The sequence below is a fragment of the Centruroides vittatus genome, unplaced genomic scaffold (genome assembly GCF_030686945.1).
Source record: "Centruroides vittatus isolate TY-2023 unplaced genomic scaffold, ASM3068694v2 contig_1154, whole genome shotgun sequence".
Taxonomy (NCBI): Eukaryota; Metazoa; Arthropoda; class Arachnida; order Scorpiones; family Buthidae; genus Centruroides; species Centruroides vittatus.
Window position 1 is genome coordinate 3,088,946 of NW_027120741.1, and position 17,537 is coordinate 3,106,482.

At 30.5% G+C, this 17,537-nt stretch overlaps 1 protein-coding gene and 1 long non-coding RNA gene across 3 annotated transcripts in view; both read right to left on the bottom strand.

Moving 5' to 3' along the window:
- LOC136979447 (uncharacterized) overlaps positions 1-17,537 on the bottom strand; it is a 218,886-nt gene that overhangs the window by 13,703 nt on the left and 187,646 nt on the right. The window lies entirely within an intron of this gene.
- The window catches only part of LOC136978966 (rho guanine nucleotide exchange factor 3-like), a 43,758-nt gene that overhangs the window by 10,760 nt on the left and 15,461 nt on the right, over positions 1-17,537 (bottom strand). For both annotated transcript variants that reach the window (XM_067274843.1, XM_067274853.1), the window contains exons 4-7: positions 16,318-16,419; positions 13,463-13,753; positions 11,541-11,700; positions 9,984-10,060 (exon numbers count right to left, since the gene is read on the bottom strand). In XM_067274843.1, coding sequence (XP_067130944.1) covers positions 9,984-10,060; positions 11,541-11,700; positions 13,463-13,753; positions 16,318-16,419 — 630 coding nt within the window. The remainder of the gene's footprint in view (positions 1-9,983; positions 10,061-11,540; positions 11,701-13,462; positions 13,754-16,317; positions 16,420-17,537) is intronic.

A 17,537-nucleotide genomic window follows, 5' to 3' on the forward strand; every position in this document is an offset into this window, starting at 1 on the left:
ATGCACCAACATTATTATTACTCAATGATTCCACTTACTTTAGATGAGCTTTGCCAATAATGAGTAGTTAATTTAAACTATTTTTTGGACTGCAATTTAAAAATTTGTAGACCTATAAATTTCCACTGTTGTCGATCTGTCTGTACTTCCTTAATCTTGAGAACAGTGTTAGATAGATGGAAACCAAGACTAGATATGAAAAGCTTAGGGACAGGAGGCCCTGATTAACTATATATGAATTTCCAGCACAAACGAAAAGTCACATTATTTCAATTAAAAAATGTTCCCCAAAAGGAGTTAGATAAATGATGGCATGACTATTATTAACAGGAAAAGTATGGTGTACAGGAGCAAGACACTTCTAATTTGACATAGAGAGCATATATTTTAAATCAATTAAATTAAAAATAACAATCAATCAACATTTATTTGTTATGGCTTTTGCCTTTATAAAGGGGGTTACAAAATCGCAATATCATTAATAAATACAGACATTGTTATACATGATTACAAAAATAATAAATAATATAACTTAATTAGTAATATTATGTTAACATGTTTAATGAATAACAGAAAAATTTATAAACTTTATACAACATATCAAAACTTAAATTATCATCATATAAACAAAACATATCAAAATCAATTGTCACAAAAGTGTCCTTTAAGTGCTTGGTAAGTTCACAAGTACAAATAAGTGGTTCTTAACATATTCACAAAATCTGTTACATAGTGGACAATTGGAATGAGCCGATATATTCATTCTACACCCATTTAATACAATAGTATAGTAATTAAGTTGTAGTTGTATTATTAAAGATTTAATATTGTAATTTAAGTTTGATAACAGATAATATCAAGGTGTCCTTGGAGAAGATAGAGAAGTTTCAAAAAAAAACTACACTTTTGCTCAATATAATGAATATCCTGGGCCCAATATTTATCGTTTAATGACTGAAAAAGTTCAGCTAGAAAGAGTTTTTTTTATCAGAAATTTGAGTTTAGTAAGCAGTAGAATAACCTAAATCAGACAATAAATGTTCGACTGAAGCAGATTACAAGCAGATCCAAGTTACAACCAAGAAATTTCTACCTATTCATTTCAATTTATTATAAACCAACTTTCTAAGATCAAATTCTGGTAACTAAAATTTTAATCCAGTATCTAACAATGGACAATACTAAACATATAACCATTGGCAGACGGCCCAATTCAAATCTTAAACAGGTCCAGGCACCGAATGATTAATATGAAATATAAATCTGATAAATCTCAGTTGCGTCTTCTCTAGTTTATCGACAAGAGATGATCCCCAAATAGGAAACATAAATCCCAAACTTGAGCATATCAAGGAATTGAACAATCGAAAGTATGATCTTGTAGAAGACTGCTTCATTCTAACCATGAGCTTTATTAAATTAGAAAATTGAAGTTTATATTTCAAAAACAATTTATCTAGGTGAAAAGAAAATGAGCCCTGTGGAGTAAAATAAATACCCAGATATTTGTGAGACGAAACGATCTCCAACTCAGAGTTAAATAAATAAAATTTATCAGTTTTCCCCAATCTGCCCCCTCTCAGAGAAACCATTACTTTGGACTTTGCCTCATTAATAAGTAATTTATCAGACTTACAATAATCCTGTAGAAGGTTAAGTTTCCTCTGAAGGCCAATAGGTGAATATGAAAATGTTACAATATCAGCAGCAGACAAAAGACAGTTCAATTCTACTTCCAGTGATATAGATATGCCCATTGTATTATGGCTATAAAAAATGTCTGGGAGATCATTAACAAATAAATTAAACAATATAGGACTAAGTGGTTTACCTTGTGGAAGACCTTTATTAGCAATTACACTTCTGAAAGACAACAATTAACTTCAATTTGAAAAGCAGTATCAGAAAACAATTGTCTTATACAGTTAATAAAAGAAGAAGGTATACTAACCTAGAAAGTTTCGACCATAAAATATCATGGTCCAGAGAAATAGATTTTCAAATAGTCCAACCAATCACGAATAGAATTATTATTATACACAAGTTTATTAATTCTAAATTTATTAACAATTTTCCAAAATTCAGCAGAGTTTTTAATATGTAATATCTGAAAATTAATCTTATTCCAAAACAATTTCTTTTTGGCTTTACAGAGGGATTTGAAATTTTTTTTCTAATTTAGAATAAATAATAAATTGTTGCTTAGATCTTGATCGACGAAACGATCTTAGAGCACAATTTTTCTTATTTTTCAATCATAAACAATCAGCATCAAAGACTTCACAAACTTTCTTGAACAATCATATTTGACATACATATCACTTTGAACTACGGATTCAAGAATCACATCAACAAAGGATGAATAAAAAGAAAAAGTATCCAAAAAGAATCTACTTTTAAAATCTGCATACAGCTTGTTAACATTATACAAATACTTGTCCAAACATGAAGGTCTCCACACACAACAAATTTCAGTAGGCGATTCCTTACTAAGAGGAAGAAAATCAAACCTAAAAGCAATAGAAACTGGGAGATGATCAGAATCAAATTTATTCAAAATCTTAGTCTACTATATTATCGACTAATTCAGAGTTTGTAGCTATCAAATCAATAACTGATGCACCCAAAGAGGAAATAAATGTAAAATTTGCAGGAAAATCAGTAACAAAATGACCATTTAAAAGAATCAGACCAAAAGATTTAACTAAATTCAAAAAATTCCTTCCCCTATAATTAAAGATCATATCTTTAGACTCTCTAAGGTTATAAAAATTTAAATTAGAACCTGTATATAATGTATCTATTTCAGAAGCAATTCTAGCATTAGTATTCCAGAGCATCAAAATGTCATCATTATCTTTGAAATCAAGAATCAATCTATCAAGGTACTCGATCAATGAATCATGTTTATTGAGAGAGATATAAACCAAGACAATTAGAAGTCTAGAACAGTCATTAAACAAAAGTTTATTGAATGCAAGTTTAGCAATAATAAAATTGTCAGAGAGATGACAAATTTCCAACTTACCAAGTTTCTGAGAAACTACTAAAAACAAACCACCATATGGTCTTCCAGGTCCCTCGGGTTTATGAGCTAAAAATTCAGTAAAATAAAACTGAAAATCTAACGATGAAAGTAGGGTTTTCAATGAAAATGTCATCCATGATTCAGTTATACCAATAATATATGAAAAGACAAAATTAACAAACCTCTTATCAGAAAAATTAGTACACAATAAACCTTGGCTATTCCAAAATAATACCTTTAGCGTAAAAAAAAACTTCTGAGCAAGGAATAACAGGTAAAGTTTTTAATTTTCATTCATTTGAAGATCCATTGACTTCCCTGGTGATAAAAAAGGTTCAATCTTCATCAGCTTGTTATTCAGTAAGTCAAATGTAAAGTTATCTTCATCAATTGTTAAACAATCAGCTCTCATAAACACAGATTTACCTGTCGCCTTAGCCTCTTGATAAAAAGAGACAAGATTTCTTCTCCTAATTCTTGATCTCCAATGTAAATCATCAAAAAACTTTACCCTAGAACACTTTTCCCTCATTCAGATGTTATGTAGACTTCGGTAAATGATTTTTTTTTTTTATCGGAGACGACGTCGAGTTCAACCACCACCAAATTATTTTTTGAAACTATTTTAAGATCTTTCGCCAAAATAGAGTCACCATTGGGTCTTTTAACAGATGACAGAATGTTGGAAACCAAGGACAGAACTTCAGACGAATTCCCCTCTAATCCGGCAATAACAATATTATTTCTCTGACGTTCAGTAGACAATGAATCTAAGAGATAAAAAATAGGAAGTCGTAGTAGTAGAAGAAACATTTAAGTTAGAAAATTCTTCTACCTTTTTCTCAACATTAAGAAGATGCTGTTCTAAGTCTTTGTATCAAATTTCTCCTCCAAAAAAGAAAATAAATTTTGAGGTACATTAGTAGACGAAGCCAATAGAGGGAAAAAAGATTCAAGTCGTTGAGATTTTAGAGTTAGTTTACTATGAGATCTTTGTTGTTTACCAACAGACGATATGGACGACTTTGAAGGAAGGGAGGGAGGAAGAGTGCGAGACATCAGACCAGGATTAGACTCGATGCCTCCAATTAGTAATAAAAGCACGTAGTAATAAATATATGTCAAAAACTTTAATAAAACTGAAGTAAAGAAGCACACAAATATTAATATAAATCATATCCAAAGTGCTAGAGTTTGTTATTGACAATTCTCTCTCTCTCACAAAGGCATAATAATTAATCATTATTGACAAGCTTACTCAAAACTTACCAACACTGATGAATGTCACAAGCGCCCCCAAAATTAAAAATATGATTAAAAATTGCAGCCTGGAATTGTGACAATATCGCAATAAATAATTACTCATTGTATCTAAAATGCCTTCAAATGACATAATGCAGCATTAAGATAAATAGTTATTGTATATGCAGAAGAGCACAGATGTAAAGTTGCCAAATATTATCTGTTTTACAGCATTTATATTGTTTTTCTAATTTGTTGTTACTTAATAAAACTGATGATTTAAAAATTGTTCCCTCTAAAATATTTTAAAATTCAACTTTAAACTTGCTGTGCATTTTAGAATCAAGAAAATATGGTAAATAGTAGACAGAAGTACAGTAGAATTTAGTAAAGGAGGACTGACATTAGAAGTTTAATTTCAAAAGTCTCAATTTTTCACTATAACATATATATAAATTTTTCCCATATGAAATACAGTAGAGCGTCATTTATCCAAAAGCTGGTTAACTGAAACATCGATTATCCAAAAGCTTTCCAATCGGACTGTGTCGTGCTGAATCGAACGTTTTTGATACTAGACTAACTTCTAAAGTATAATTTTTTTGTTTTTATATTTTTCAATATATTTATTTTGTTTGTACAAAATAAAGAAATAATTTTTAACGATACAATAACCTCGATTATTATTATAAAAATTTTCGTTAGGCTTAAAATCGACGAAAATTCAACACAAAGCGACACGCAACAGAGAAAAATTTCAACATTGGATAGGTTAATATATTTTTTCGTACATAATCAGTTATCCGAACAACCCCAGTCCCCAATTGATTCGGATAAATGACGCTCTACTGTATTCCTATTTAAGAAAATTTGCCATTTAAGCAGATTGATATCCTTGTGTTTGTTCAGAAAATGAACTCTCAAAAAATTTTTAACTGCAGCCTATTAAAATTTTATGCATTTAATTGCATATGAAAAAAATTACATTAGGAAATGCACAAAATTTTTGTCTTTTTATGCAATTTTGGCTGCTTTGAACATGCTTTTTATAGCATTCTTACACAGTTATCTGGCAATAATGCTTGTAACAAACAGCAAATTCTGGAAAATGTTATCAATATGTAGTTGATATTGTAAATATTCAACAAATTTTAGTACAGTATTTGTAAATCTGTGATTTTGTTCACTTTTTTTTTTTTACAAAATATAACAGATGAAACAAGCTACATTAGACAAATACTTAAACAGATAGATATTATATAAGCCTAATTATATATATTATAAGCCTAATTATATATATTATAAGCCTAATTTACTGTAATGTAGCAGAACATTGTTAAATAAATATGGATTATTGAAAGAAAAGCTATATTTTCATTTCTGTTTAAGTTTTTAAAATTGATTTATTGAAAAACTACAGAGTTCTTCTGTATTAACTTATAAAATCAATTATTATAACTAAATAGACTTCAAAAACACACTTACGTAAGAACCAGATAACCAGAGTGGTTGATATTAGGGTCACTAACATTTTCGTAGCCCCGTCTAGGCTCTTCTTCAGGCTTTGTAGTAATAAATATAAGCCGTACGTTGCATTTCGAATATATTTTCCTTTTGGAAAGAACCGTGTTTCGAATTCTGCCACGTGTAAACGTTCCAACATATGTTTTAACCGAAACGATTGCCGATTTGTGCACCGCGCATGTGCTTCAAAACGATGTTGATGTTAATTTTTTTTAAATTATCTTCTAGCAGGATCTGCCACGCTGCTGAAAGGGCCAACTCTTCTTTAAAATTGATGCACGTGGTGTTACATCCTGCTCTGTATATTTCCATAGCTTCCAATAATTTGAGATGTTCTGGGTGGTTGGTAGTGAGGATAATGCGGGCTGCGCTAAAGTCCGCCGTGACTTCTTGATCAGTGGCATATGTTGAGAGAGCTGTTGTAAGCCTTTTGTGTAGTATGTCCGCCTTATGTTCTTTAATTCTTATCCCCATTGTACGTACAATGGGGATAAGAAGTCATAGCAGACTTTAGCACAGCCCGCATTATCCTCACTACCAACCACCTGGAACATCTCAAATTATTGGAAGCTATGGAAATATACAGAGCAGGATGTAACACCACGTGCATCAATTTTAAAGAAGAGTTGACCCTTTCAGCAGCATGGCAGATCCTGCTAGAAGATAATTTTTAAAAAATTAACATCAACATTGTTTTGAAGCACATGCGCGGTGCACAAACTGGCGATCGTTTCGTTTAAAAAATATGTTGGAATGTTTACACGTGGCAGAATTCGAAACATGGTTCTTTCCAAAAGGAAAATATATTCGAAATGCAACGTACGGCTTATATTTATTACTACAAAGCCTGAAGAAGAGCCTAGATGAGGCTACGAAAATGTTAGTGACCCTAATATCAACCACTCCGGTTATCTGGTTCTTATGTAAGTGTGTTTTTGTATTGAATCCCGGTGTGTAAAGAAGATTGATTAAATAGACTTCATCAATGAAAATTGATGAAGTCTATTTAGATATATAATTTAGTCACCTATCTGATTATTTTCACATCCTCCCAATTTTCTAAAAACTCAAAAATTATTCTTCTCCAAATTAGTTTTTAAACATAAGTGGATCATTATAGTCAATCATTTTCAACATTAGTTAGCATATTACATATTATCATCCAATTCATAAAAATGCTATTAGCTTTAATTTACAACTAAAAAGGCTCTAAGCAAATGATAATTTTCCAGCAATCTCTAATGTTTAATTTTTGTAATATAAAATATATGAATTGTCATAAATTTACAAAATTGTTCATTCTTGTGGCAATATGTTACTGTAATCACATTGGAGCTAAAACTGAACTTTAAAACAGCTTGTTAAAGCAAAGATACTTTGTCCAACAAGAATTCAACAAACTTGATGAATCTTGTGTTAAACTTTATAACTGACTGAGAAGATATGAAAATCAGATAATAAAAAGACATATGGCTTATCCACCTAGTAGAATCTATCATGATTTTATTATCTAACACTATCTACATTTTAAATGATATGGTCTTATTAGCTAGTGCTGTAACTTAAATCTTAAAATAAATTAACTATTTTTGCCAAACATTCCTTTTTAAAATCTGTAATATAATTTACTGCATGAATAATTTTAAAAATAAACCAAATTAAACTTATTTAAAGTTCTTAATTAAAATTAAATTAAACTTAAAAAATTCTCTCATATTCTTGTTAACATTTTAATTTAATCTTTTGTTCTATATAAAAACAAATATTTGAATGAAATATTCTAACTGAAAAGCCTCAAATACTGAAAGCAAAAGTACTTTTATTTGTGTATCATTAGGATATATCTTATTTTTATTTATGATTTAATGTAATTTTTTGTACAAATGCTTTCATTTATTCAAAACTACATAAATTAAATAAAAACTTTCCTAATTTTGTTATGTTATGTGTATTACACTATGTCTGTAAATACTGATATGATTAACCAATTAAATGAAAGTTCTGCAATTAAGATATTGCTATCATATCAAATATATCTAAAAATGTATAGATAAATATTAGTGATGGGACAATTAATCTGAATCGAGAATATCAGACATTTTCCAGGGATTTGAATCGAGCAAATCTCATCATGATTTCCAATTCTTAAAAAGATTCTTTCACATTTAACAAAAAAATTATCTGTTTCAGTCAAAGATTAAAAAATTTAATATTGTAATTTAAAAATTTAATTATCAGTTTATTGGAAACTTTCACATCACCAAAGCAGAGAATATGTGACCTCCATATATGAGGTGATGTTTGTCATGCCAGACTTTTCTTTCACATAGTAGTAAGGTCAACAAAAGATTGCACTCGGTCAGTACTAACTGTCTCCGTTTTAGGGGCGATATGGTGACATTAGTTTCCCACCCAACTGGTATTGGGGTCAGCTTGACCAGCAATTTCAAATCAAGGCTGGTGGTTGACAAAAATATTTAAGTGTCTGCAAAACAGTTTAAAAATATAAACAACATTATATTTATATTCAAAAATGCTTGAACAACATCTTAAATACTTTTTTTAGCAACACTTTATTTAAACAAGTGTTTTCAACCCCTTTTTATAGGTCTGTGTCAAGTGTAACAAAAATATTCAAACTGTTTAAGAAGACAGTTCAAATCTTGTTAAACCTGATGTAGACCTATGAAAAGGGGTAAAAAATGCTCATTTTAAATAAAGTGTTGCTAAAAAAATGTATTTAAGATGTTGTTCAAACTAAATTTATTTCAGCCTAAATAAAAGTACTTTTCAATGATAAAATGACTTTTCCATTATAACTATGAATGTTTTTGTTATGATTCACAGATGATGCTGTAATATGTTAAATTTTCAAATGTGATTTGCATGATTCTAAGTAAAAATAAATGTTTGCACTAAGTTTATTGCCACTTTGAGTTTTAAAAATTGATTTTACTTTCCCAGCTCTTCTTACATGTAACAGAGGGAAAGTATGGCAATTGGTCAAAAATTGGCCCCCAAGATTTTTACATTTTTGGACTCAGGGGATCTTGAAACTTTGGGAAATTCAAAAAAATTCAGGGTTTTTTTTTTTGTACGTATGTAGTATGGGTGTGGGAGAATGATTTTGTTCACCGTCTTTCAAGCTTAATAACTCCTATGCTTTTTGTTGAAAATTTCTGAAATTTTACAGGAAGATTGTTTATTTGGAGGATGATGCTATTAAATTTTAGTGATTAAAGGTCAAGGGGATGGGTAGATAAGAAGGTTGTGTTTATCTTGAGTAGGGTCAGACTTAATGACGATTGTATTCATTATTAGCATTTACAATTTTTTATAAAACCCACCCCTACCTTCAAAATTAAGATTTTTGCCATTTTGCAATAATTAAAAATATAAATTTTTTTTAATAAGCTATCATAACAGATGGCATCACCAAATGTTGCTGGATTTTTTCAAGATGAATCAGTCTAGGCATTTGTTTGATTCTTCTTTTCCTCAAAAATAGTTTATGCAATTGTACATTTAGGAAAACCTAACTCAAGTGAATAAATTCAAAACTTGGTTAACTCATATGGCATCTGTTCAGCACATATCATTTGCCGAACTTCATTTAGTGTTAAATATGGTAGAATAATGCATTTATGAGGTATACCAATTGTGAGAAATATTAAAAAAGAAGTGCATCTTCTCATTTATCTTCCCCTGGTCATAGTGTTGACCAAGGAAGCAACATTCCAAAAATGGCAATCCTAGATGACACAATGGGATAATTCTTTGAGTAAAAGGAAATTAATTGTGATTTCTTTGAGCGTAGTGTTGTAATATTAACTTTATCTAAAATAACATTACAAAGTTATTTTATAAAACACAATAAAAGCATGCATATCCACATATAAATGGAGAATTTTTGGATTTCTTCAAATCATGATTCCAAATTTCCCAATTATTTTCCATTCTTATGCTCAATGTTTATTAATTAATAAATGGACCATGCTTGTAATGTAAATCTAATTTTTCTAAATTATAATAAACTTTAAAAAATATTCAAAAGAATCAGAAATCGAGAGAAATTTTGGTATCATCCCATCACTAATAAATGTGTGTGCAAACACGTGCATATGCATGCACACAATATTACATTTTAAATAAATTTTCAAATATGAATGAGAATGAAGTATTAACATACCCAATTTAACATTATTTCACCAATACTCTGAATAGTTCCATCATGTTGTTGATTACACTTCATATTTTTAATCAATGCTGAAAAATTTCACAAAATACTTTGTATCAAATAAGTAAATTATATATAAAATCAAAATAATAAAATGTTTGTAAATTGCACTTCTATACTTCTACAAGGGTTATTTTTTAAATAAGGTCTGTTTGTGAATGAGAGTGAGAATAACCTGCGATCATGGCAGTATGGATGTGCTTCTGCTCCGAGCAAGCTTAGCATGCATTTTGACACCATTTGTAGCCATATCGTCTGTCTGTGTGCTGAGCTGTATAAGTTTAAAATGTTTAAGAAAATTGAGTCTCCCACCGACTGAGATACGATCTGTTATCTGATTCGAGTGCAAGAAACTTGGCAGCAATGGAAATTCACCATCAGATTTGTGAAGGTTACGGTGATAATGCTGTGAGTGACAGTAAAGTTTGAAAGTGGGTGAGAATGTTCAAGGATGGGCGGGTTAATGTGTGTGATGGGCCACGCCTTGGCCGACTTTCTCTGATTTCTGAAGATTTGATTCATGATGTGGATAAAAAAATTTGAGATGACCAACAATTCACGAATTCAACATTATCAATTGAATTTCTACAGATTTCAAGATCAGTTTTGTATACCATTGTTTCGAAGAAACTGAATTATCGAAAATTGTGTTCTTGGTGGGTTTCAAGACTGCTTTCTGATGATCACAAAACAAAAAGATTGGGCAATGCTTTATCATTTTTGACTCAATACGATCAGGAAGGAGATGAATTGCTGGACCACATTGTTACAGGAGATGAGACTTGGGTGTCTCACATGACTCCTGAGTCCAAACAACAGTCATGGAATGGCAACACACATCTTCGCCAACCAAAGTGAAAACGAAACAGACAATTTCAGCACGAAAGATCATGGCAACTGTCTTTTGGGACAGGAAAGGGATTTTGTTAGTAGATTTTATGCCAAGAAGCACAAAAGTCAATTCTGATACATATTGTGTGACTTTGAGAAAACTCCAGCGTGCCATACAAAACAAGCGTCATGGCCTACTGTCTTCCAGTGTAATGTTGCTCCATGACAATGCAAAGCCACATGTTTCTGCACAAACACAAGGTCTAATCAGTTTTTTTGGATGGGAACAACTAGATCATCCACCTTACAGTCCAGAACTTGCACCCAGTGATTTTCACTTGTTTCAGTACTTAAATGAGTTCCTTGGTGGTCAACAGTTCAATGACGACAAAATGAAAACTGCAGTCATGGATTGGGCTTCTTCACAAGCGGCAATTTCTTTGACATCGGAATTCAAAAAATTGTTGAGGTATGACAAACGTTTGAACAAATATGGAAATTATGTAGAAAAGTAGATAAAAGTATGTAGAATATGGAAAAAATATATTTTAATGATATTTACAGTATTTTTCTTATTAAAAAATGGACCTTATTTAAGAAATAGCCTTTGTGTGTATATGTGTGTATATATATATATATAACTAATAATTAATAATTTTAAAAAATATTGATACTTACTTTGATGAAGAGGAATTAACTCATGAAATGAACCAAAGATTTGTTGCAATTCATCAGGATTTAAAATTTCAAGATAGAGAAGTGAATCATAATATATTTGTTTAACTAATGTTAAATCTTCTAAAATATCATTTTCACCTTGAAATAATTCATAGATTGCCTGTAATTTATTACAATGAATATTCACACAATATACTTGTATAAAATAAATGGTTTGAAAGATATAACATTAGCAAATAAATTTTATTATAAAAGTATTCAAAAAAATAAAATTGATTAAATATTACAAAAATTAAATTGCAATTAGCAAGACCTATCAAAAATGATGAATGTGAAAAGTTTTCATTCATTTTTGATGCATTTTGTATTATTAATTACATATATTATTGAGAGCACCATGATTTAGTGGATTGATTAATTTGGAATATTTACTCATAATATTCTGTATTGATTAGTCTATTAGATTAATTCATTCACAATTAAAATATATTTTTTTTCAAATGATTTCATACGAAAGGATGTAACATCTGTCGTTTTTGGAGAAAAGGGAAGTCAACTTCCTTTCCCACACCCCTTATCACCAAAGCTAGGCATCCATATGTCAGTTTACCCCCTTTGCATATTCCCTGAACATCCCATTGACATACAGAAAATTCTATGTTTTAATTGGTTAGGCAATGTTTTAATATACAGAACCATTTCCTGAGATTGAGGAATTCAACACAAACCTCCAAAGAGAGAAGTCGTTTTCAACATAACTTGAGAGGAGTTCTACTGAGATCTTCAGAGAGAAAAGTTTGATTCCATATGATTTTCCATAGAGCAGAAGCTCCAGTAGTTCTCCACATAACAGTTATAAGAATCTCGACTGCATAGAAAGGTTCTCTCAATACTATTTTAAACTGATGCGCTAAATTAAAGAAGGATTAGAAAATATATAAAGTATTCGTCGCCAATCCAAAGACTCGTAATTAAGGTAGTATGATTTGATATATGTAAATTCTCTCTCTCCTGCGAAATAGGATAGAATAGATTTGTCTTGTAACTTGTTAAGATTTGTTTTTATTAAATTCTTGTTATTGTTTTAAATATAGTCTCATTCTTTTCTCAAATCTGAATTTACATCCTATCCACTTATTCATGTCCCTCCCATTCAAAGTTCCTCTCAAATGTATACGAGCATGCCAAATGCCTTAACTAGGCTGGTGTCATGAAAAACAAACTTGCAGGGGTTCCTACAAATTTCTGCACCTTAAACTTAAGACTTAGGAAGCCATCCTACGACTCAGTGGGCCAGTCCACCCAACTGTGCCGCTGATTAAGTAGTAGAGAGTCTAACCCCGTCTCTCTACCCATGGCTGACCCTCACATTATTATTCAACTATAAATTTCAATGTTTAAATTTGTAATATAAAATAACAATGCTTATAAAAAGATCAGACAAATTGCTATTATCCTAAAATATTGTTAACCTTATTCTAGTTCAATATACTGAACCCACCCAGTTTAAGTGCATCTTTGACAAAAGTCATTCAACTAGTTTTGTTACACCTACTCCTTGAATTTTCTTAATTCTAATTAACTGAAACATGAACTTGTTTTTTTACTTTAGAGCAGAAAAGTAAAATTTATACACAGTTTTTTTTATTTTCTTGTATTTACTTCAAAGTATAAATAATATTTATATTTTATTAAATTCGTTTTAATTTTCTATTTTCTAAATTTTCTAAAAATTTTACATATTATAAAATTTAACATGTTTCTTCTTCAAAATGTTGTAAAGACTACTCTGTTAAATCTAAAACTAAGGATGATAAAATTAATATTAAAAATAAAATGTAATATTTACACTAATGACAGAACAATAAAAATGAATAAGCTAACTGTTGTCCTATGATAAATTTCATAAACAAATCACATACCTCCTGACGATATAATTCCTGTCTTGTCAATTTCTCTTTCATAAATTTTGCAGTTGCGTGAGAAAGTGTTTCTAACCATAAGCATGACAAACGTCTTTTCGGTGGTTGGTAGTAAGACTGTTTGAAGGAATTATAATCATTTGAAGCATTTCTTTTAGTAGTATTTTTTATAGGATCAGTGCAAGATAAATTTATCATGGAAGAATTTTCTATAGCTGCCATAGATCTTCGATGTTCTGGGGTGGAAAATTTCAATGATAATGGAGATAGTTTTATTGCACTAAATGACCGCTAAAAACATGCAAAGAAAAACCATCACTTAAATATATTTTCAATAAACATTAACTAATACAGTGGGTGATCAGTTAACGAACATAATCCGTTCCAAGACTTTGTTTGCTATACAAGTTGTTCGTTAACCGATTATTGATTTATCGTAGGTTTTTACGGGAATTTGATTAATTCGTTCTGGAGACCCGAAAAAATAAATAAAAAATTATATACTTTCTTACTATGTTTATTTATATGTAATAATACAAATACATATATACACAGTCTTGCATTTTATTAGTCATGTTTTTCTGTTTGTGGGATGTTAAAGAATCTGTCCAATGTCAACTGCTTTTCTCTCTTCTTCAGGATTTTTCGGAAGTAATTAATAGCATTGTAATTGTAGAGATCACTAAGCATATTAACCTCAACCTAGTTTGGATGTCATTCTAAGACCGTCGTTCTGACATCCTCCCACTTCTTCAAAAGATCTTTAATAGCAGATGTTGGCATTGATCCTCTTTCATCTTTCTCTTTTTCAGAAGAAAATACATCTCACTAAGTTTCTTAGTGTTCTTCATTTATGAGTTCTTGGAGTTCTTCTGTCATCAGATCAGTTTCAGATTCCATCATGAGCTCTTCAATATCATCTTTATTCACCTCCAATTCCAGATCTCTAGCAGTTGTAACAATTTCATCCATCATTTCAGGGACATCACCTCTGTCTCCCTGAATGCAGGAGGACACAGCTTTCAACAGGACACAGAATTCAACTGTCGTTGGGTGACTTCTGATCATGCCTTTTGAAGGAGCCTTATATCCTCAAGAATATTAAATTTTTCTTTCCAAAACGTTTTTAATGTCATCATTGAGGAGAACTGGCAAGCTTCAAAACAATGACAAAACAGTGCTCGAATGTACAATTTCTTGAAACCTGCAATAACCTCTTGATCTATTGGTTGAATCAATGAAGTTGTATTCAGAGGTCGAAACTGAACTGTCAGCCAGGAAACGTCTTCCAGCAAATTATCTTCAAGGTCTTTTGGGTGTCCTGATGCATTGTCCAATAGCAACAATGCTTTTAATGGCAATTCATTGGTCTGAAGGTAATCCTTGGTGCTTGGAGCACAAACTTCAAACAACCATTCTTCAAAAAGAGCCTGTGTGACCCATGCCCTTTTATTCAATCTCCACATCACTGGCAATCTTTCTTTAATTATGGAATTTTTTTTGAATGCTCTAGGGTTCTAAGAATGATAGACAAGAAGCAGGATAAGTGTCGTATCACTGCTAGCATTAGCTCCCAAAAGTAATGTCAATTGGTCTTTCATGGGTTTATTCCCAGGAATATTTTTCTCATCTTTCATGATGTAGGTACAGTTCAGCTTGCACTTCCAAAATAAATCAGTTTCATCACAATTGAAAATTTGTTGCGGACAATATCCTTCTTTTTAATGAATTCTTCAAATTTGAGACAGAACCTCTCAGCTTCTTCTTTATCTGCACTAGCGGACTCACCATGAATTACCGCATGTTTAATGTCAGTTCTCCTAAACTTTGCAAACCATCCAGTGGTAACTTTGATTTCTATCTCCTCATGTGCTGAATGTGGAGTTTGTTTCTTCACTTCTTCAAAAATTTCTCTACTTTCTCTTGAATGATAGTCATACAAGTTATATCTTTTTTTGTTTCCCTTTCTTTTATCCAAATTAAAAGCAATCTCTCCATTTTTTCATGGATGGAGCATCTTTGTTTCTCAGATGTGATTTTCATTACGCCTTTAGCTCCTTGAGTCTTCTTGATTATATCTTTCTTAGCTAAGGTTGTGCCTACTGTAGACCTGTTTAAGCCATACTGCCCAGCAATATCAGACATCTGCCCACTCTCTACTTTGGCTATTATCTCTTGCTTGGTTTCTATGATGAGCATGGTTCTTGACACTACTCTTTTTAGGCTCCATAATATTATCAATTTCCTTTTGAAATAAAAAGTTCAGAAAAACACTCACAAAAATTCAGAGAACAGAAATCAACTAGCACACAAAAGAACTATGTAAATGTGAGATCCGAATGAAATTCAAAATTTTGGTGTTGAAACATTAACAAATATCTGATAGGACAGTTAAACTCTCACCTTTAGAAAATTAAATCTGACACAAAACTTAACGAGTGCCTGACAGTCTTGCGAAGACTATAAAAAATTATTTGTCAGAAAAGTAAACAAAAAGCTGGAATTACAATAGAGAGTTTCAAAGTTCGGGGAAACACTATTTGATCAGTATCAGGTAGAGCATCAATGTTGATGTCTCCCATGCTTTGAAAGGTTTTGAATTGTTACCTGAAGACAAGGGAAAAATCAATCAATATTCGCTATTTTCCATCATTTCTTTTTATGCTTGTTCAGTGAAGTGTTTATTATCCGAACTGTTCGTTAACTGATCATCCACAGTACATTATAATTTGCTTAATTTGATGATTAAATAAATGAAAAATAAAATAAATTGCATTATTATTTTTTGCTAATATTCTGACACTGAAACATTCATGTTATTGTAACTTTTTATTCATTGTTAGTCATTAACATACCTGAAGAGCATTCCCAACTTTTTTCACATGGCTAACTGGTGACAATAAAGAAGCAAAAGATTGTACTCTTTCTAATGGTTTTCGACGCTTAAATGACTGCTCCTAAAAATTAATATTTTCCTTATACTTTTAATTTTATCTAAATGTTGATCTAATGTTCAACATTTCACAAATAAAATGTTAAGTTTCAGAAATTATTACATATAAAATATACAGGGTGGACCAACGAAAACAAAATGGCAGAGATTTTGGATAGTTGGATTTGTATTTAAGCAAATCGCTCGGACAGGTCGATTTTATTCTTGAGGGAAACATCTCGGAAATCATGCAAGGAAAAAAAATTGATAATAAAATTAAGGCTGATAATGTGTTCTGTTAACTCTGCCGTTTCGTTTTCGTTGGCCCACCCTGTATAAATCTATTTAATTAATAAATTAATAGAATATTAACATTCACAACAGCAGCAAAGTTTGAAACAATATAAAGCAATAAGTTTGGTATTCTGAATAAAAATTAAATTTTACATCTAAGATATTTGTTAATACTGTAATTTTTTTTCCATGCTTAATTTCAAAATAAATTAGTTTAATAAAATTTTATCAATTTTAATTTTATATCTAAACAATTATATTTATGCTCTGGATCTCCTTATCTGTTCTAGCATTAAATTTTCTTCTAAACAATTATGTGCAAGTATCTTTAAGTTAATTTCATCTATTTCATAACCACTACAATTATAAATTTTGCTGTATTATCAAATAGATAGTCAAATCAATAGATTAATAATTAAAAGGTTACCAATAATTTAATCTCAGTTTAGAATAAAATTTTAATTATCTCTAATTTCCATTATTCTAAAATTATTAGCAAATTATAATTTTATTCCATTTATGTAATATCTTTATATAAAAACATTTCTTCATTCTATTTAAAAACACTAGTTTGTTTACTTCTAATAAACTGAATAAGGATTTCATACATGGAAGATGTGACAAATTACAAACTTTTTTGGAATCTACCTGATTCTAGCTTCAGGTTAAAATAGTTCATTTCAAACTGGAATGCATTGAATAGAATGTACTGTACATGTAGCATGTCTTATACAGGCCTGTTCATATTTGCATGCAACACTGGTAAGCATGACTGAAAATCTAGTAAATCCACACTGTCTCTTATTGCCATGTGCTAGGACCATGGCAAGTGTCAATATCTTAGTATCA